Raw genomic sequence first — 19,966 nt, 5'->3', positions numbered from 1 at the left:
ACCGCCGCTTCTCCTCAGCGGCGAGACGGGAGGGCGGGACGGTGAGGGGCGGGGCCGGCCGTTGCTCTCAGCACCCGGGACAGCAGCGCGAGCCCCAGCGCGCCCCGCCGGGCGTTGCTGTGGCCGCAACGGCGGCGGCGCGCCCCGCCCTCCCTCGCGCGCCTTGGTTGCCACGGTGACAGGGACGCCGCGGCCATGTCGGACCTGGGCTCGGAGGACGCTGAGGAGATCGAGGCCGATTTAGGGGTCCGCTGGGGCGGCCGGGGTGCCGCTGGCGGCTCAGCAGCACGGGCGGAGGCGGCCCTTTGCCGTCTCCCGGCCCCTACTGCCGAGAGAGGCCCATCCCCGCTGGGAGCATCCGCCTCCGAGGGCGCTGGGGAGGAGCGGGGCGGGAAGCGGCTCACGGCCGCGGGCGCCTCGGGCATAGGGTGGGGGAGCGCCAGTGGGGAAGGGAAGAGTGAGCGTTACCGCTCACGGGGGCTTAGGTACTGTATGCCGGCCGTGCTGAGCCTGGGAGAGCTGCCGAGGCGCTTCGTCGGTGGGCACAGGAGTTTCAAAAGTACCATTCCGGTTGAGACCTGCCTAACTTTCTCCACTGGATGAAAAGAAGTCATCCATACTTCCCAGTAGTGTGTCGGGAAGGAAGGAAAGCCTCTGGGTGCCAGGATCTGACGAAAGTGCGTAAGCAGTACATCTGTTGGCCAGGTGCTCCTGCAGTCTCTGATTCAAGCCAAATTGGAGCAGCTTTGAGCAAACATCTGTTTTCCTCTGCCTAAAGAGGTTAGATTCAGTCAGGTCTAGCCCTCTTAAACAATTTATTTTTCACATTTGATCAGGAGTACGATGGTGAACGCAATTCAGAAGGTGAGCGACATGGACGTGGAAAAGCACGTCTACCCAATGGTGATACATACGATGGAGAATATGAACACGGTTTCAGAAGTGGATGGGTAAGACAGTGACGGAAGACAGCAGTCGTGCTTATATTTCAGCAATTCTCTTAGTTTGGGCACTATATTGAACCCAGAGTGAGAACTGACAAGTATTTTATCTATACCAAATATGTTTCAGGGGACCTACAGATTTAGAAGTGGTGCTTACTACACTGGAGAATATCTTCAAAACAAAAAGCATGGCCAGGGTACTTTTTTTTATCCAGATGGATCACAATATGAAGGTAAAACACTGAACACCGTTGAAAGGATTTCTGTAACTGAAAGGACACATTCCCCCCTCAGCCCCAACCCCCCGAATGCAAGGAGGTAGTGTATTGGAGAATGTATTATTTTAAGAAGATAAATTTGCTATGAAATGTTTTTCTTTTATTTCTTTTTTACTACAAGCTCTGAGAAGTGTGGGGTTTATTTATGGGGATTTATGTACATTATCATGAGCAGTGTGGTATTTAGTAGCAGTTTATTCTTGACATGCCCTCCTTTCAAGTGGTGTGTTCCAAGTCCTGAGAAATATTAACTATCTTTTACAAATCAGTGCAATCTTGGTAGAAGAGAGTATAGTTACTTATTTCTAAATGATGATTAGAACCACAGATGTGTCCCATATAAAGTATTTTAGGACTTTATTAGGACTTTATTATTATATAGTCCTAAAGTTTTTTAGGACTTTTTTAGGACCTTAAAAAATAGTCTACTGATTAGAGCACTTATTCAGGAACTGGGATGCCTCTGTGATTTTTTTTTTTTTTTTTAATATTTCTTTTAAATTTGAATAGAAGAGTAATTAAAACATACAATCTAACATCCTTTTGAGTATGTATGTCCTTTGACTGACAGGACAATTTTAGCAAATGAGTCAATCTAAAGAAGTCCCTCTTTTTATTTGAGTGTAAATATCATATTATCTAATGGAACTGTAATACATTAGCAAATTTAAAGATAGGAGCAGGATGTTACATGGCTTCTTGTGTTCATAGTGCTAATAGAGAATGATAATGGAAACAGACTGTGATGGACAAAATGAAAGGGAGGTCAGGCAGCTGCATAAATGTGTGTGGAGAGGGTCAGACAGAAGAAAGAAGAGCAAGGACTTAGAGTAAGGAAAGGTGTAAGGAATCACAATGGTGTCATGGCTTTCTTTTCCTTCTCTAACAATTCATGTATGATAACTTCACAAACTGACCACTATAGCACACAATGAAATAAACCACGTCTCACTCTGTTTTTATCTTATTTTCTTTAAAGGTGACTGGGTGAATGACCAGAGACATGGCTATGGAGAGTATACATATGCAAATGGAGACATCTATACTGGAGAATGGTTTAACCACAACAGGTTTGTTTCATTCTTACAGTGATGTTTCAAGTCACCCAATGGCATTAAAATGCAAGGGTTCTTTTCAAAGCATGGCTGGCTGCAGCAAATCAAGTGCTATAGAATGACCTTGGCAATTTAGTCCGACTTGAGCCATTTCAGCTACTTAAATAATACAGTTTTAATACCTTAAATATAACAACATCATAAATTCTTCATATTCATTAATATAAAGCAAAGTTATAATTTTCTCCTTAGGCATGGGCAAGGTACATATGTCTATAAAGACACGGGATCTAAGTATGTTGGTGGTTGGGTAAATGGAAACCAGGAAGGAGAAGCTGAAGTTATCCACCTAAACCACAGATTTAAGGGCAAGTTTTTGAACGGAAATGTAAGTGTGCTGGAAAACTATTCATCTGAACAGTTAGCATGGGATTGCCTTAATATGATCTGTTTCCACTTAAAATAAGAAGCTAGGCTCCTGATCTTTTTTAGTTTTTCTTGTACCACAAGTATAACATCAGAAACGGAATTAATCTGTAGGACAGAATGCGAAGTTTCTCTGCAACTTTGCTTTCAAACTATATTGTTGTAGACTTTTGTATGAATTTTGTAGTAAAGTATATTTTACATTTATATACTTAGAATGTATTAACTTTATAGTTCTGCTGACTTTTTTTTATCTTTGTGCAGCCTGTAGGTCGTGGCAAATATGTTTTTGATATTGGATGTGAACAACATGGTGAATACATACTATCAGAGCAGGTAAAGGAAATGGTGCAAATTATACTGAATATCAGAGAATTCAGTAAATCAAATCTATTGTTGAGTAATCTATAAAATGGCGTATAGACACTGATGTTAAAGTAGATCTAACCAGTCAAAAATGGATAGAAACTCATGCATTCTTAAGAACTAAATGAGGTTTCATTTTGCTTTTTTCTTTACCTTCTCTACCATGTAAGCTTTGTCAAGTACAAGGTGTGATTTTCACACTATTTGCAGACAGGAGTTCTTTCTACTTAAAGTTTAGAAGAATCAGGACCTTACCAAAACAGTTGAATTTCAAACCACAGAAGAATGTTGATGTGTTTGTCTGTACATTTAGCCTGTATTCTACTTTGTTCTGAACACCAGAAACCAAAAATATTTCTTCTTATATTTCTGAATTGCTTGATGCTATGCATACTAATGGTAATTTACAGCAGATTCGCATTTTGGAAATATGTCCTATTGTTGTCCTGGTCCTATTAGAACCTTAATATCCACAGGTCCTAATAGTTGTAGGGAGCAGCTGGGATCAGGGCCTGTTTTTCCTTGTCCTTCATGCATAAATGTTTTGAAACACTTCTGATTAATATGGTGCAAAATAGCTATAGAAATAAGAAATATATCTTAATATTACTGTTTTGACTTCAAGAAAGTATGCCACATTTTAGCTTAGAGTCTGCTACCTCACATTAGTTCCCATTACATACTCTTTGAAAATTCTCCAGTGCAGTAATTGTTTCTTAAGACAAGGACAAAATAGTAATAATAAAATAATGCTCTCATTAGTGATAGAAATTTGCAAAACATGGAGACTGTTTTGGGTTTTTTTTTTTACTAAAAGCAAGAAATCCTCAAATTAAGTATCAGATTCATATGAGTATCCAAAGTGGTGTGTATCTAGTATCCTCAGTTCAGTTGGGAATTGTTGGATGTGCTGATTTTGGAATATTAGGCCATCGATATGGGAGTTTAAACATGAATTTAAGAACTCAAGGTTAAGCACTCAGCTTCTGAAAACGATTACTCTCAGGAACAATAATTTCTTCTCATGTGAATTCTGTAGTGACTGTGTAAAAGAAGAGACAGTGCTGTCACTAAAGTAAGATTAAGTTTTGCCTTTTTGCTTTAGTTGAAGTAAATGCAGAACAAGGCCATTTAATAATAAAAAAAAGGAATTAGCTTGCAATGCAGTTAATGATTCCATTACTAAGATTCCTTCATACTTGGATAAAATAAAGCATGATTTTTTTACATTTAAAAAATTATCTTCAAATTTCAAAAACATAACCTTTTTGCAGTACCTTTCTGCTTCCTAGATCCATTCCAAAGTCTCCCCTAAGCAAAGAATGAGGCAGAAAGAGCTGTTTTACCACTCTCATAGACAGTGTAGCATCTACCAGACCGAGCATCAGGTCTTACTTGCTGCTGTTACACTATAGAGAGGCACAGAAGAGGAGACATAGTTGATGGGCCCCTTACAGCCATTCTGTTTAAGGGAGAGACAAAATTATACCTCAAAGAAAGCAAGCTGGCAAGCCTTGGTCATTAGTAATAGTCAATTGACTTCATCAAGGTTCAAACTGGAGTTGTCTTCCAAGATTCGTGGCTGTTGAAGTTCCTCCACCTGTAAATACCTTAAAAGGCCATGTCATTGCCATTTTGACCCCAGATAAAGAGGTTTTAGTACATAAAACCATCATCTTAGTTACTCCCTTAATACCTGTAAGATGAGATGCTGGATTTCATAAGCTGTCTTCTAGGATAAAGGAGAAGAAGAGGAGGAACCCTCATTACTTGTTGCACCAAAATGGAAAGCATCGGAAATTACCAAATTAACACTCTGGACTCCTCATGGGGAAAACCTACCTTCTCCCAGAGAAGCATCCCTAGTGACAGCAGCAGAAGCAGTGGAAGAAAGAGCAGCGGCAGGAATAACTGAAGAGGAGAAAATACCATCAATTGCAGGTTTGTTATGCTGGACAGCTCGCAACTCCATGCTTTGACTATCCCCTGAAACCGTGTTTTTCAGGTTTAATATCAAGTGGTGTGAGAGGTTTTTTGGTTTTGTCGTTTGGGGTTTTTTTCCTTATAATTTACCACATATTGAATGCTAGGAGCTTCCAAGTCTGTTCATAAACTGCGCCATCTATATATGTCTGTTTTATCTCACATAGCATAATGAGCTATAACTGTCTGGGGAAGCGGGTGAATCACTGAAAACAATAGCTGAGTGCAAATTTGTAAAATAAATTTTCTTCGGTATTTCTAATTTCCATATTTCAGTCCCTGATGAATCTGCTGAGGGTAGGGATGATGAGCCTTCTCTTCATGAAGCATCCAGTGAAGTTTTTAGCACAGAAAGGGATGCAGGAGAGAAAGACGAGAGAAGCAGAGAGGAAGAAGAAAACAAAGATCAGGAGGATCAAGGTGAGGAATGGGGCATGCATGCTCATTCTTCCGTTAGCAATCAGGGTTTGAAATTATGTATGTCAATCAGCTGAAGTCATGCTACTACTGAGAGATCCATTACCAAGCTGAAAAGAGCATGGGAATCTCTACCTTTCATAAGGGGGGCAGTCTTCTGTAGATGTAAACTGGTTTTGAGTAGTCAAGTTCATATACTGTAACAGTACAAATTAGAAGTGACACTTCTGTGCAGCATCATCTATGCATGCACAGTTGACAGCACTTGTAGAGCTGAGTTTGTAAGTGATTGCATTTGCAAACTTCTTTTTTGTACAAAAATGCGAGAGAAGATTTCAGATTTGGGGAAATTCAGGGGGTTTTGAGCACTCCGCTTTTCTTTCATGAATGGGACTGTGTATTCTTATTCTCTCCACTGAAGTTAAAAAGCAGGCAAGAGAAATCTGAAAAAAAAATATTTAGGTATTGTTATGCATTATGGTTTGAACAGTCTCTGGTTGATTTGTTTCTCCTACAAACTAAAGAGATTTGGAATTCAGATGCTCAGGTTTTCTTCCAGGCAGTTCAGAAGCCTATTTTAAATACAAAATTACTAAGAAGCAACTGAAGGATGCGTCTATTTTACTCATATTTAGCCTACGGGCCTCCACCCAATTGTGTTGTTTGTATTTGTTTAGCGTTAACATTTACGAGCTTACATATCTGATGTATGAAAACATAAGATAAATTTATCCATTTATAATCAGTCCATTTTGCAATAAATCAAAGCAAAGCACTATCCATAGGCAAAAGAATATTCAGAGAGACTATTAAACCACTTGAAAATGCCTGGAGATATACACTAAACATTTAGGTCAGCTCTTGGAATTCTTGTAGTGTATTTCCTCTCATTTGTTACCCATCACCTCTGAAGGTGCTCTACTGCTTCAGGGCAGACTAGCCAGCGAGCTGATCTGGTGTGTAGGACTGACATCTTACAGGATCTCTGGGCTTGGATCAGATCCAGCAGAAATCTCAGCAGGTTTCCTGCATAGCTCTACTTTGGATTTGGCAAAAGTTCGTTGAGCCTGGTTTGTCTCAAAGTCTCTTGGACTCAAATAACCATTTTGACTGAACTTGATTCTAATAAATTTTCTGGCCTACCACGATGAAGCAGTTCTGGTATCCCCATTGGGTCTTTTTTGTTTGGTTTGGTTTGGTTTTTTAAAGAACAAATGGAACCAGGTATCTGTTGGAGACAGCATAGATGCAGATACCGATGCATGAAAATGTAGGAATGTGATAGATGTTATTAAAGTTCCTTCCAGCTCTTTATTTCTAGAATCAAAGAGTTGGATGATTTTATACATTTTTCAGCATAGGTCTACATCCATAATTAATTAGACAGCATATTGTTCCCCTTGTCTTTATGTTTAGCAAGATTAAGTTACAGCAAGAGGAAATGATTTGAAGAAAATACGCATACTGTGAAAAGCAGATGTAACAAAATCTGTCTCCTTGCAGCCTTGCAAACTGTGGCCCATTACCATCATTTTTTTCCACACAGGAATTCCATCCTTCTTGTTCCATGTTTCTTATGATATCGTCTAAATAGGAGACTTTCTTTGGTTATTCCAGAGTTACATATGGGCTGGCTGACAGTCAATATGTGTGTACCGAGTCTATCTGGCAGCTGACAAACAATGTATAACAGTTAAATTCAAGTATTGGCAGTGAAAGGCAGTGAGGAAGGAGGACTGAGGTAGACAGCATAGTCCTAGAATTATGTTTTAGGTTCCTAAGATTACTTTCCAGTATTTTTATAATAAAATGCATCTCTATGTCCTGTCTTTTCTTCACCTCCACAGGAACTGCTAGTTTAGAGGATAAGGAGGATGAATCAAAAGACGCAGAGTAATGGGATACAACTAAAGACAAAGAGCCAAAAAAAGGAAATTTCAGAGTAAATCATTTATTACGGTAAACCCACAATATTTTCATTCATAAAAGGCTGAGTTAAGATACTTTGAATAAACATTTCTGTCACTGTTGTGTCTGGAATATAGATCTCTAGAACTTTTATGATCTCAGAGTGTGCAATCTCACAAGAACTTTATTTACTCCATGTAACAGGTAGTCAGTTGTTGAATTCAGTACAGGATTATTCCGGTTTCCTGAGGCTGTGTCCTCACAAGTTTGTAGAACCAAACTCAATCTTGTCCCACTACTGATAGTTCTTCTCTTCCTTGAACCCTGCCTCGGGGCACAGAGACTTGGGGGTCTTGCTTGTGAAGACAAAGGCAGCATTGAGCTTCTCAGCTCTATCTGTATCCCCTGTCACTAGACCACCAGTTACAGGCCTACATTTTCCTTATTTATTTTTTTATTGTTTGCGTAGAAGCTCTTCTTGTTGCCAGTTTGAACTCAAACTGAAATTTGCTTTCGTAACACACCGGTGCAGTGTTTTTAAATTCTTCCTTTGTAATCTGTTTTTGCTTCTACTTTCTATATACTACTACTTTTTTCTCTCTCTGTGTGTGTGTGTGTGTGTGTGTGTGTGTATGTGTGTTGCAGCTCAGACCCAAGTTTCTTGTTTAGCATGTAGCCTTCCTTAAGCTGTTTAAAGGAGACTGTCAAGTCATCAGGGTGAGGAAGTGGATCTGCAACAAATTCCAAACGCTATGCCCCACTTAATACCCTCACTGATCCACAAGCTCTCAACCAGCATGTTGTCCATAGCATAGAAGAGCTCCATGCATTCAAGCTGCCTCTTCATATAGAGGAAAACTGTCCTCATTTTCCCTTTCTGTCTTTACTAACGAGCCCTTCATGCATTGGAGAGCTCCAGTTGTGTGAGCTGTCTCACCATGTTTCAGTTTTTCCAAGGATGTCACAGTTCTGCATCCGGACATGGAACAGTTCCTAGTTCCTCCTTTTTGTTTCCCAGGCTGGATCCATTTGTGTACGTATACTTAAGGTAGGCTTCCTTTTGACTTGTTTTATCTTTCCCAAGGGATGTCTTGCTCCCATCACCCTGCCCATTTACCTACCACCCCTGAACTCCATTCCTTAGTGTAAGCAGTGATCACCATCCTGCAACGTATCAAGTTGAAGTCTCTCCTCACCAGATTTTCAGACCTGTTGGCAAAGATACTCTTACCCTACTTTGTTAGATCTCCTTGTTTCACAGTGATGAAAGCCAAAGCACTACCTATGGCAACAGCCATGTGACCAGTTGTTACCTCTCAGGATAGTGTCCTTTCCTACCTGACCTCTTCCCATGGAGGGTCAAGGGGACATCCTATGGGTTTCCATGTGCTCTGCCACCCAGAATCCTGCAGTTACTCTTGTTTTACTCCAGGTGTCCCTCAGCAGTATCACTGATGGTCACACTGATGAGAAATGAGGGGTAACAGTCAGGGAACCAGGTAAGCCTTGGCCATCTCTTTACAACACTCAGTATCTGGGTATCTACCAAAGAGCAAACCTCCCATGACAGCATGGCTGGTCAGCAGACAGGTTCCTTTGTTCCCTACAGAAGGGGATCTCCAACTGCTACCACTTACTGGAGGTGCTCAAGCTGGGCACAGCTGGCTCCGAAGCTTTCCTCAGCAGCATCTGTTCCCCTCCCATGGCTATTAGTGCTTGATACCAACTCTCTGCATTCAGGTCTGAGCAGGGAAGAGGAACATTTCTCCTGCTGCCAGAAGTCATGAACGTCAGCAACATCCCTCAGGGGACTCCCCATCCAGCGCTTTATCCAGCACAGCCCCCAGACATCCCTCCACCTCAGGCTCAGACCCTCACCTCTGTGGAGACCTTGCTGATATCTCATTACCCTTCTTAATAGTGAACAGTCTTGCATACCTCCTTCTGCAAGTCCTTGGACACATAGCACCTGGACCACTACACACCTCCCACAGGGGAGGAACCCATCACCCACAGCCCCATGAGAGACTCAGTCACAACACCCCCCTGTCTACACTGTCGCCACTGACGTGCCAAGGGTACTTTCTTCACTGGTGCTGGACATCAGGCCCAGTAGCTTATCAGCATTGGTGTTGCATCATCCCACACTGTTTGGAGGAGAGTCTCTGCCCTTTCCCAGCACCCACACAAATTACCCAAAGCTCTGCTTGCTGAATTCCCATTTCCCGGCTGAATAATCATCCTTACACAGCAGATAAAAACCAGTCTAGCACCCCCAAATCAGCAGTCAGTTAACTACTGAACATGCAGCTCTTTTTAAATCAAGAACCTGCCAATCAGGGAGCAGCCAGCAGGATATAGCAGCTGCAGAAACCACCTAGAAGCAACCAGAGTCAAATGACATTATATAAATAGTAAGTTAAAAGTACAGAGCAAGGCAGAGCTGCACAAAGTATTGTACAAGTGCTAAATGCCACGGGCAAATCTTTTCTCCTCTTCTGCAGGTGAATAAAGCCACTCTCAAACATTTTTTTCCTGATAATATGTAAGCAATACTTTAATTATTAACATATGTATCCATCTGACTTTAATTGACTCTCTTGTACTCTGGGAATATTGGTATGAATGTTCATGGGCCTGGAGCCTGAGGCAGAGAGTTGCCAGCCAGTAGCAGTTTGCTTTTGAAGTAAAATAAGTAGTTTTGGTCCAGTTGGGCTAAGAGATGTTGTACTGATATTGCTGAAACAGAACCTGCATTTTCTTATTCTTCACCTCAGAACAGGAAATCTATACTAAAATTTTAGTTTAGGGGAAAGAGGGAAAACATTTTAGCAAGTTCATTTTCTCTACAACTCACAATTTCAGCAAAGATATGTCCAGAAGTTTGAAAGTTAGTGATAAAAATGGATTAACAGAAAGTAGAGATAAGGAAACGAGTCATATGAAATAAATAGAGTTTATGACTTCTTCCTTGCAATTTTTCTCCTATCAGAAATGTCATAGTCAGAAAATTGCCATGCAATCTTTCCCCTCCTATCTTACATGTCATTGCGTTTGCAATTTCTTGTCACACTGATGTGACTTCCCTGAGCATTTTTAGTGGTGGCTATCTTTTCCTCTTTTTGTTTTCTTTGGCAAGGAAAAGTGCTGCATTTCCATTACTACTGTAGCTAGATCAAAGCAAACTTGGCTTGCTAGTGTTGATTTTTGTGTCTTTTTATAAAAAACTAAAACCCTTTAGTTTACTTGGTAGTTTTAATATATGCTACTGTAAATTTGAGAAATATCCGTACAACGTATTTCCCAACTCACTTCCATTTTAAGGTAATCTTCAGGTCAAGCTGAGTTCATTCTTTGATAATTTATATTACCTTTTCCCTTGCAGCACTGCACAGTTTATTAGTACATGAGTGACCTCCAGTGGTATACCTGCCAAAAAAAAAAAAAAAAAAAAAGCATCCTGTCTAGAATACAATCAAGGAAAACTAAGAACATCTGGAAGTCTCCAAAGTTTTACAAAGTGCTCCCAAGAAGATGGCTTGCTTCTTTTGGAGACCACCAGTGTTTTTGTTGGAGGAAACTTTTTATTTCACTGTATTTTTCAGATACCTTAAGGATAATTTGGAAACTAGTTAATAGTAGTTCCTTCATTCCCATCTTGGAGACAGAGGAACCCCTGCCAAAACTTGTTGCATTAAGGTGTGCTAAGCCTCTCTTATCTTTCTGCCTCTTAACTTTTCAGTGATGAAGAAAGACCATTTTAGATAGTACTAGAGGAGTAATTTTTCAGACCTCTTCCTAAATAGAGTAAAAAAAAAGATGTCCTGAATGAAAGGATATCATGTTGAACCTAAAGTTTTGAAGATTTCCCTCCAGATTTTCCTCCTTCGATTATCACTCTGGTGTCCAAATCACTTACTCCAAAGGTTGTGAAGTATTCTTTAAAAGTATTAGACCATTTAACCCTATGCATCTAATATTGGTTTGGGTGCTCAGCTTTTTGCCTTTAAACCATAGAATCATTGAATCATAGAACTGTAGAATGGTTTGGGTTGGAAGGGACCTTTAAAGATCATCTAGTTCAACCTGCCTGCCATGAACAGGGACATATTTCACTAGATCAGGTTGCTCAAAGACCTGTCCAACCTGACCTTGGTATATCAATGACTTGTAAGACATTATGAGTTTGAGGTTAAGAGTCAGTAATTTTCTCCCACATATAAAGCTGTGTATGAAAAAAAATAGTGCTGAGAGTATTTATGCTCCACATGTCTTAGAAAAACATCAGGAAACCCTATTGTAAGTGACTTGTAGAGCTACTTCTTCCCCAGAGGTGGGACTTTTTCCACTGTTGACATTGCAGCTAAATGAGGTGCTTGGGGTTCTCAAGTTCTTCTCACACCAAGAAAGTCTTGGAGTGCACCTATTTCTACCTGAAAATGCAAATCTTTTAAACCCCTTCAGAGAGAGGTCCGTTTTACATTCACAGATGATAAGGGAACAAAGACCTGTTTGAGCTGTTGCATAAAGCAGGCTTTCCCCTCTTTCATCCACTTTGTGCTAAGGAAATGTAAGTCATTTTCCAGAGCACTACAATCTATGGGTGCAATAGAAGAAAAACTATGAAGAAAATTAACTCCATCCCAGACAAAACCAGGGCAGTATCCCAAAGGTGACATCCCTTGAAAGGGTCTTTGGTAACCTGCCTTGTTCAGCCTGTAGGCCCAGCAAAGACGTTACCTGTAATCTGCTTCTCTAAGTGGCATAAGAAGACATGACTAGACTCTGTAAAGGTACACAGTGCTCACACCCTGTGCTAACTCTTACAGTCACCCAGCAGAATGCAGTGCTTTACAGGCTCAGCATCCCAAAGTTGTAGCCACATTGGCACAATGCTGCGCCTCAGCTAATAGACACCGTTAGGAATTAAGGTAAGAAACATCAGCATTACTCTGTGCTGAGAGCATCTCTCCAGGTGTGGCATGGACACAAAAGTCTCTGCACGAAGTGCTGCTGAGCCATGTAGGCAAGTGAAGCAAGAAACTACAGCACAGGTGCAGGTGTCTGTGCATTTCAGCCCTGCAAGAGAGCACAGAGGACCGCAGAGCTTGTTTTAGCAAGTTTTATTGTGTATATAAAGTGGGAAACAAAGCCATAAGAGAGATTGACATGTGCATTCCTTATTCTTCTGCCTGAAATACACAGCTTGGCTCCATTCCTGAAGGCGAGCAATTGTTTGTGATTCATTTGCCAACCCACACAGTCACAGAGGTTTTCACTGGCAGAGGTCTCTCCATAAATGACTCTTTAGAATTTTTTTAAATAGCATAGTTATGCCTATGTGCTGGCGTAGTTTCTGAACCACCCACAGGTGCAGTCATGTACCAGATGATTTCAAAGTGAACACCATAACATGTAGTAAATTAACAACTTCCTGACACAAGTTCTGTGGGACCACGAAACTCCATTCTTAAATAAATCTGGCTTGCTATTTCTTTTGTAAGGACTGATGCTTGGGCAAGATTCTTTTGAATAACTCGGTACTAGATAATAGGTTATATTGCGCATAGGGATTTTCCATTCTGTGAATTATTTATTCAACACGAGAAATCTGGCAGAACACCTGGGAAATGGTACCTTAGTATCAGACAAATTTAGGGAAAACTGAGCTTTAAAAGACAGAAATAAGGTCATTGTATTTAAAATGTGTTCTGTCAAAATTGGATTAATGGATTTTCATAAACAGATTTGCAACAGAAATTCCTGCTGTGAATTAGAAACCATGCATGTATTAGTAGCATCTCTCTCTATTTGCTCCCCACCCACTGCCTCCAGCAGTATCTGAACACCAAAATGCTACAGATTGAGGCTCTGGTTTTCAAAACACTTAATTACACAAATAGTTCCATTAAGGAGGCGCTTTCAGGTGAGTCAGGTTAAATGCTTTTAAAAATATGGTTTGTTTTTATTCTTTGCATCTGTAGAGGTAGGAGATGCTGCCTCCTGGGTATCCTCCCTGAGAACCCAAGGAAGCTCAAGGAGATCCCATTTGGAGGGTTTTTGCACAGTTTTTCTCTAAGTTTTCCTTCTAACTAGGTGTTAGAATCAAGAGCCCCAAAGAGCTCTCCAGAACTTTCGTGATCTCCACAAAAAACTGGACTGTAAAATTCAATGATTCACTAACTCCTTCCTGTTCCCCACAGTATAATCCTTCATTTGTTCAAAGCTTTCATGCTGTTCTCAAGTTCAAAAACTCATGAACATTTTAATTTTTAATCACCCATTAAAGAAAGCACTGAAAGATCAAGACCAGACCCATACATTCTTCTGAACTCGCAATAAACAGCTGCATACAGTTTTTAAAAAAAAAATTCCTTGTGTTTTGGAGCATTTCAATAACAAATTCTCAGGAGACAGTAAAAAATCTACAGAACTGCTTTACACCCTGCCTGATGATTTAAAATTGTGCAAAGTGAATAGAAATAACTACTGTTCTGAGACAGCAGAATGCATATTTGCCTTGCACTAGTATCAATGCTGGCACAGGGAAAAAGTTTTGGAAAAATCAGGAACAAAACATTCATAGCATTTTTTTATCTTGCTTTTCAGAAGAACCAGACTCAAGTGTCTTTCCAAGCAATTCTGCCTAAAAGTAGTCCCAAACATTATCATAAATGTCTATATTACTATCCTTTCAAAGTGTATGGAAGGAACATTCTTGTTTGAAAAAATGCTGCTCCTCCTCCTCATCCCTCAATCACACCAGACCTTACTTAGTCATGTAAATCTGAGGTTGAGTTTTCCCACAAGGTGTCACCATAGATTAACTTTACTGTAGGTCTTTATCAAAAGAATGTATATTTTCAGTTTTTAAGATATAAACAAAATATTCAGATTCTCTAGGTAGCACTAAAAGCATCTGTTAAAGTACATAACTTTGTAATGAAATAAATCCAATTAAAGAAAATTGCAATGGAGTAAAGAAACATCCATTTTTTGAAGTTGCATTAAAAAATCAAGAAACTACTAAAGAATTTCCTATTTCTTTTACTTACTACAAAAACAACTTCGAAGCTTTCAAGATAATTTTCTTCATTTCACTTGTGTTCAACAATTAGTTTCATATTATGGACACACCGCTTTAGGAATTCTCTCTCCTAAGCAACTAGATTTTACAACTATGAACCCTTGTACCTTAAAGATATAATTTCAGCTCTGATCCTAAAAAGTGTTCTTTAGAGGTGAACCTGTGCTCACATGGGGTCTCAGGAAAGCCAAAAGCAGGGTCCTTGCAAATAGAAGAGCTTGTTCTTGCCCTGTCGTTGAGACTGAGATACATTTTCAACGTCTTGCTATTTCTGCTGCCTGTTCTTTCTGTTCAATTGATTTGGATGGTAGAAATAGAGAAGTCTTTATAAGTTAAAAATAGTATTTTGCTACTTGTCCCCACCTGCTTACCACTGCAGTGTCTGGATTAGAAGCCATCGCAAGAGAAATATTTAAGTCCCCAATCCCTCTTTCCCACATGCTCTGGAGCTTAATTCGTTGTATTCATTGAAATAAAATTAACTGGAATGTGTCTGTATTGAAAAAACAACAGCACAGCATGATTTTGGTTCAAGTGTCTTAGCAATCTGCCTGTTAAGTATATTTAGTTTCTGAACAGTGTTGTTCATGCTCTGTGGTCATTTGATTAGATGCCAAGATTGGGTGAACCAGTTGAATCCTTCCCCATGCCCCCACCTGTAAGAAAGGTCCTACCAGAGAGAGAGGCAGTTCCCCCAGCCCTGTCCTTCTTCCCTCTCGACACTCGCCTCTAGGGCTGCCTGCACACACTCATTTTGGGTAGGAACTTGATGGATAATAATGGGATTAGAGTGCTGTAAACTGGCTTTCAGTAACATTATTTCTGCAGACCAAAAGGAGTGAAAAGCAAAGAGAAGTATTAGTTGCTATGTTGTGCAGAGTGGCAGTAGCGTAGGAAAGCTGTTCAAAGAGAGGAGAGGATGCTGTTCTTATGGGTTACTTTTCACAATAGACCCACCCTGACAATACTTCCAATGACATTGGGTGGAGTGATAGATGTCATTTGGTATTTTATTTTGGTGTTTTAAAAGAATACCCAGATTCTTAACCCAAACTGGTATTTGCAGCACAATCTAGGATTAATGGATGAAACCATTATGGAAAAAACCCCAACCTACATTATTTCTAAAAAGATAGAGGAAAGTTTCTTATGAAAGCACTTGAAATTTTATGTCACTAATTCTTTAAAAATGACCAGTCTTTTAAGTGGTTTTGAAGACTCCTGTTCCTGAAGGAAGTTTCCTTTCTCTCTTTGTTGTCAGTTAGAGCCAGCTCCATACCCTGCAGGCAGGTGTGTAGTAGCACAGGTCTCACCTGCCTCTCCTTATCTGCCTCTGGCTCCATCCCCAGGCAGGCGGTGTGGCATCATGTCCCAGTCTCATGAGGTGTCATTTGAGCAGCAGGCATTTTCACTTCCTGTGTGAACCCGGAGCACCGCTGTTGCTCTCACCCCTCCTTATCCTCATCTGGGCTTTTGTTTCGCTCCAGCCAGCCTCTGTGCCTGGACCACTGAGATCAAGGCCTCTCCTTATGCAATATGGTTGCATAGACATGTGCCCCACTGGAGATGAAAGGCACTCCCCAAGACTTGCCTGCATTTCTTCTCATGTAGAGAGGAAGGATCAGTCCCAAGGCTGGAACAACTCAAAAGGCTGAAACCTGGGGCCCAGACTGCAAAAGCTGTCTCAAAAGGCAGCTTTTCCGAGATGAGGGACAACGGTAGCATGGACCATAACAAGTACAGCCGCTAACATGTTAAAACAGAGCCTGGTCCCTATCCAGAGACTGTATCCCTAGCGAAAGCTTGACCCAGAAACACACACGAACTCACAACCCTGGTACTGCATACCCCCAAGCCCTGGTCAGAGCTGGGATCATCTCTCACATGGGGGTTTCAGTCTGGGGCAACAGCTTCTCATATGACACCTGTCCTATGGCTTGAAATCGCTTGATGAAATCAGAGCAAATCACACCAAAAGCAACAGCTTTCATAGAGAGGAATGCCTCACGGGAGCACTGTGAGGTGGGAGCTGACTCCTCTGCGGGCACTGAGCTTGAACCTCCTGGAAGCAACCAGAGATGTGCCATGCCCAGGGGGGCCAGGTCCTTGCCCCATGCCACCCCCATTGCCCCGCTGTCCCCATTTCCCCCTCCCTTCCCACTTGGACAGGTTCTTTGGTGAGGACACAGGGCTCCCAATGGAACTGCTTTTCACCAACAGAGGGTCGGGCTTGCCCCCACGGCCAGGGCTGAGCCAGCCTAAGGGAGCAGGTGGTGTGGTGGGAGACCATTGCTGGTTGCTGTTATCATGGCTGAGCGCAAGACAGAGATGTTCTTCTCTCCCTCATCGCTTTGCTCTCCTCCTGTGTGCTAATTTTCCTGCACAGCCTTTCCTCAGCCAGACCTCTGACTCACAGCCCTCCCTGAAGACCACAGAGGAGCCTTGCCACTGCCTTCAGGGCTCTGCAAAGTCATCCCTCACCACATCTGCCCCTCGGAGTGGACAGCAAGCTTGAGACAGGGCAAGATGTGGAGAAGTAACCAGGCCATGGTCTTCTCAGAACTGCAATGGCATCCTGCTCCCCCAGAGCAAGAAGAGGCTGTGATGGCACTTGGGTTTTTTACCTTTTTCCAGGGCTGCACCTGTAGCCACCCATCTCATGCACTTGAGCTGCAACCAGCAATGCAGTCCTATTGCCCTGCCTTGCATCGCTTGCTAGCTAAATTGCTCCTGTCTCGGCCCTGGGACATTTGATTTTCACTTTAGAATTACAGCGCTGTTGAAAAAGCAAGAGCTTAAGTAACTTCACCAGAGCTGGAAAGTCAAAATGAATAATTTCAGGTGCAAGACCAAGATATTAAATCTCCACACCCACAGATAACGGTGCTTGTCAGACACCTCTCAGCCCCAAAGCCTGAATGCTGAATGGGCTCTACTGCATGCTCTGATGGTTAACAGCATGCATGCAGAGATATGTCAAGAAGGAGCAGGGAGATGAAGAGTGAAAATGAACTCATTTTTCATCATGCAAAGAGAGAAAGAGAAACTTCCATTTTTTCCTTCCATTGAAAGAAACACTTCTGCTTTCCCAGAGGTAGTTATCTGAGAGGATAACTAGGAAGGAAAATTAGAAAGGAAAACAGACTGTGGAAAGGCATGTTCCTGTTTGTGCATAAAATGTTAGGGCTACATTCCCTTAATTAAACAAATCACCAAGAGAAGAGCTACCGAGACCTTTTGGGTGACCTATCCAGTAGGTGTGTCACCATTTATACAATTTGGCACAGAACAGCACAAAGAAAAGCTGTTGTCCTTTGAGTGCCATCTCAGGAAATGTTCAGCAGTTAGAGTTGCTCACGTCACGGTTTTGTCGCCAGTACAACAACACAGTGTGTCTTTCTTGTCCCAGCAACAATAAAGCAATCAGTTCAGTTTTCTTCAAAAAGGAATCATTTAGTCCCTTTTGCAATGTGAATCACTTGGGAATTGCTGAATGGGGAGCTGTTGTGATGGAAAATGGACCCCTTTTGTAGAAGAGGTAAATAAATAGTCAGTGTGGTATATTTGCTCTCGCAGAACTGATGGAGTGAACAGGAAACCAGTGGCTTTAGGTAGAGCTGGTCTCCTCTTCAGGTAGGAGATGACTTTTTTTCAGTCCCAGTTTCTCTGCTTGTCTGAAAATATCCAAGTACATGAAAAAAAGCAATTCTTACTGGAAAATGTATTGTCTACTTTAGTGCCTTTAGCAGTGGAATTTATAATCAGGTAGTTCCATATCTATTAAACATTGGTACTCTCAGAAAAGGTTAAAAAGTACTTTCTTCACCACCGGAAGAGTTATTTCTCACTTGCGTACCAGTTTTTAGGCTCCTTCTTCTCAGCCACTGAAAGGAAAAATTCAGGCACCAATCTCGGAAGTGTTTTTCTGTGCTTTGACAACTCAGGGAGGGTATTTCCCAGCCTCTGTAAGTCTTCTGGATGAATCACTGGAATGTGCTGAACCATGACCTGTCTTTGGCTCATTTTTGACAACTGCAAAGGCAGAGCCGGCCTTCTAATCTTCCACGATACCATTTCTCCAGTTAAAAGCTGCATTTGCTCCATGAGTTAATGTCTTCACTGGTGGGTTGACCATCTGCCATTTGTTATTCTCTTTCAGCTCTTCACAGAAACACATACCCAGAGAAGGGATCTAGGAAAGAAGTTACCAGCAGAGTTACTAGCAGGGTCATTGCTTTGACATGAAAGAGGGAGCTTTGCTACAGAAGAGGGAAGACCCAGAGACTGTTCTGGGAGGAGAGACGAGGACATTTTGCCACTTCTGAAATGAACTAAAAACAAACTGGAGGCCTGTGGGGTAAAAACTGAACTTGTTTCATCACCCCAATTCATACTTGGATTTGATGATCGAAATATATTCACTCCTTCTTATGCATCAACAGTGGTAGTAAAAATATGTCTGAAGACTGAATTCTCTGGTTGGTCATACCAAGGCAGATGGTAAGGAAAACTCGGGTGAATAATTCTGGCATTGGTGGTAATACAAAAACAAAAAAAAAGCCTTGGCGACCAAGTCTGAAGCACAGGCCCTGCTTGTGAAGCTGGCAAGAAAACCCTTCTCCAATTCATTCTATAACTGAGCACCGAAGTTGTGAACTTACAGTGACTCGAAAAACACACAGCTTCTTAAAGAGTGACTCTCTGAATGTAGCTGCAGGTTACACTGACAACACCATGGGGAGGAGACGGAAGGCTCCTAGTGCTGTCTCTAAAGGAAGGAGGCTAGCTCCAGATGGAGAGGTTTTCAAATGTGCCTCTTGTCTGCAGGTGTTACGTTCACTTTTCCAGGGGAGTTAGATGAAAATCTTCTCCAAAGATTTAGCTGCTAGTCACATACCGTTCACCAGGAGAAACTCCTTCTCTTGGCCTCCAGTGCTCTGCTAAAACTGCATGGGATTCCCTTTGTGATGAGAAAGCTGATGTCATTGGTATTGGCATGCAGTTACACGCATGTCTCATTGTGTAAGCAGGCACCTTATTGAAACTATAATAAACCAAAAAGAAAGCTTCGGGCTGAAAAAATATCTTCTTACCTTTCGTACCACCTGGGCAAAGTCGCTGCTGTCTCTGGCAGGGAGCCCTATCAGAGGTCGGGTGAAAGATGCCAAGGAAGAGCCATGGCCCACAATGAGGATGACACCTGATACACCAGAAAAAGCAAAGAAAAGTAGTGAGGGAGCTGCAGCACTGTCAGGTTCCCTATCAGCAGATGGGTATTAGGCTTTATTGGGCCCGTTCATCTTTGCAGACCACTTTGATAATGTGGCAGGGTGTATTGTGCTGGTCAGAAAAAGTCTGGTGTGTTGTAGGCATGCCAGCTAGTTAGAGAAGGCATTTGCTAGGAAAAGAGAAAAAAAGGCTTTCCAGAAAATTATATCATGCTGAGCTACATCCCGGTGTAGAAAGACAAGCAAAGAGTCTCTTGCAATTTAGCACTCTACT

The 19,966-nt window shown here is 41.6% G+C and overlaps 2 protein-coding genes across 3 annotated transcripts in view; one reads left to right on the top strand and one right to left on the bottom strand.

The window, feature by feature from the left end:
* Positions 1–129: 129 nt before the first annotated feature.
* RSPH1 (radial spoke head component 1) lies at positions 130–19,502 on the top strand. Of its 2 annotated transcripts, XR_012838520.1 has the most exons (10): positions 130–246; positions 837–950; positions 1,072–1,177; positions 2,202–2,292; positions 2,530–2,665; positions 2,968–3,039; positions 4,806–5,010; positions 5,329–5,472; positions 7,317–7,428; positions 18,624–19,502. XR_012838520.1 is itself a non-coding variant. In XM_075772833.1 (9 exons), exons 1-9 carry the CDS (start codon positions 196–198, stop codon positions 7,364–7,366), a joined length of 969 nt encoding a protein of 322 aa, XP_075628948.1. In that variant the 5' UTR covers positions 130–195; the 3' UTR covers positions 7,367–7,502. The 2 variants fall into 2 exon arrangements, 1 of the variants encoding a protein (XP_075628948.1); XM_075772833.1 differs by lacking the exon at positions 18,624–19,502 and having other exon boundaries at positions 7,317–7,502.
* UBASH3A (ubiquitin associated and SH3 domain containing A) overlaps positions 17,362–19,966 on the bottom strand; it is a 22,073-nt gene continuing 19,468 nt past the window's right edge. The window contains exons 13-14 of the mRNA XM_075772818.1: positions 19,558–19,664; positions 17,362–18,656 (exon numbers count right to left, since the gene is read on the bottom strand). Coding sequence (XP_075628933.1) covers positions 18,519–18,656; positions 19,558–19,664 — 245 coding nt within the window. The 3' untranslated portion in view covers positions 17,362–18,518. The remainder of the gene's footprint in view (positions 18,657–19,557; positions 19,665–19,966) is intronic.

This window comes from Balearica regulorum, chromosome 1, assembly GCF_011004875.1.
Source record: "Balearica regulorum gibbericeps isolate bBalReg1 chromosome 1, bBalReg1.pri, whole genome shotgun sequence".
Classification (NCBI taxonomy): Eukaryota; Metazoa; Chordata; class Aves; order Gruiformes; family Gruidae; genus Balearica; species Balearica regulorum.
This window is presented reverse-complemented; position numbering and strand designations above follow the sequence as displayed.

Coding starts and splice junctions, on each gene's coding strand:
- RSPH1 (XM_075772833.1), top strand. CDS start 196: ATGTCGGACCTGGGCTCGGAGGACGCTGAGGAGATCGAGGCCGATTTA. Junction 951..1,071: donor ACGGTTTCAGAAGTGGATGG/GTAAGACAGTGA, acceptor AATATGTTTCAG/GGGACCTACAGATTTAGAAG. Junction 3,040..4,805: donor AATACATACTATCAGAGCAG/GTAAAGGAAATG, acceptor GCTGTCTTCTAG/GATAAAGGAGAAGAAGAGGA.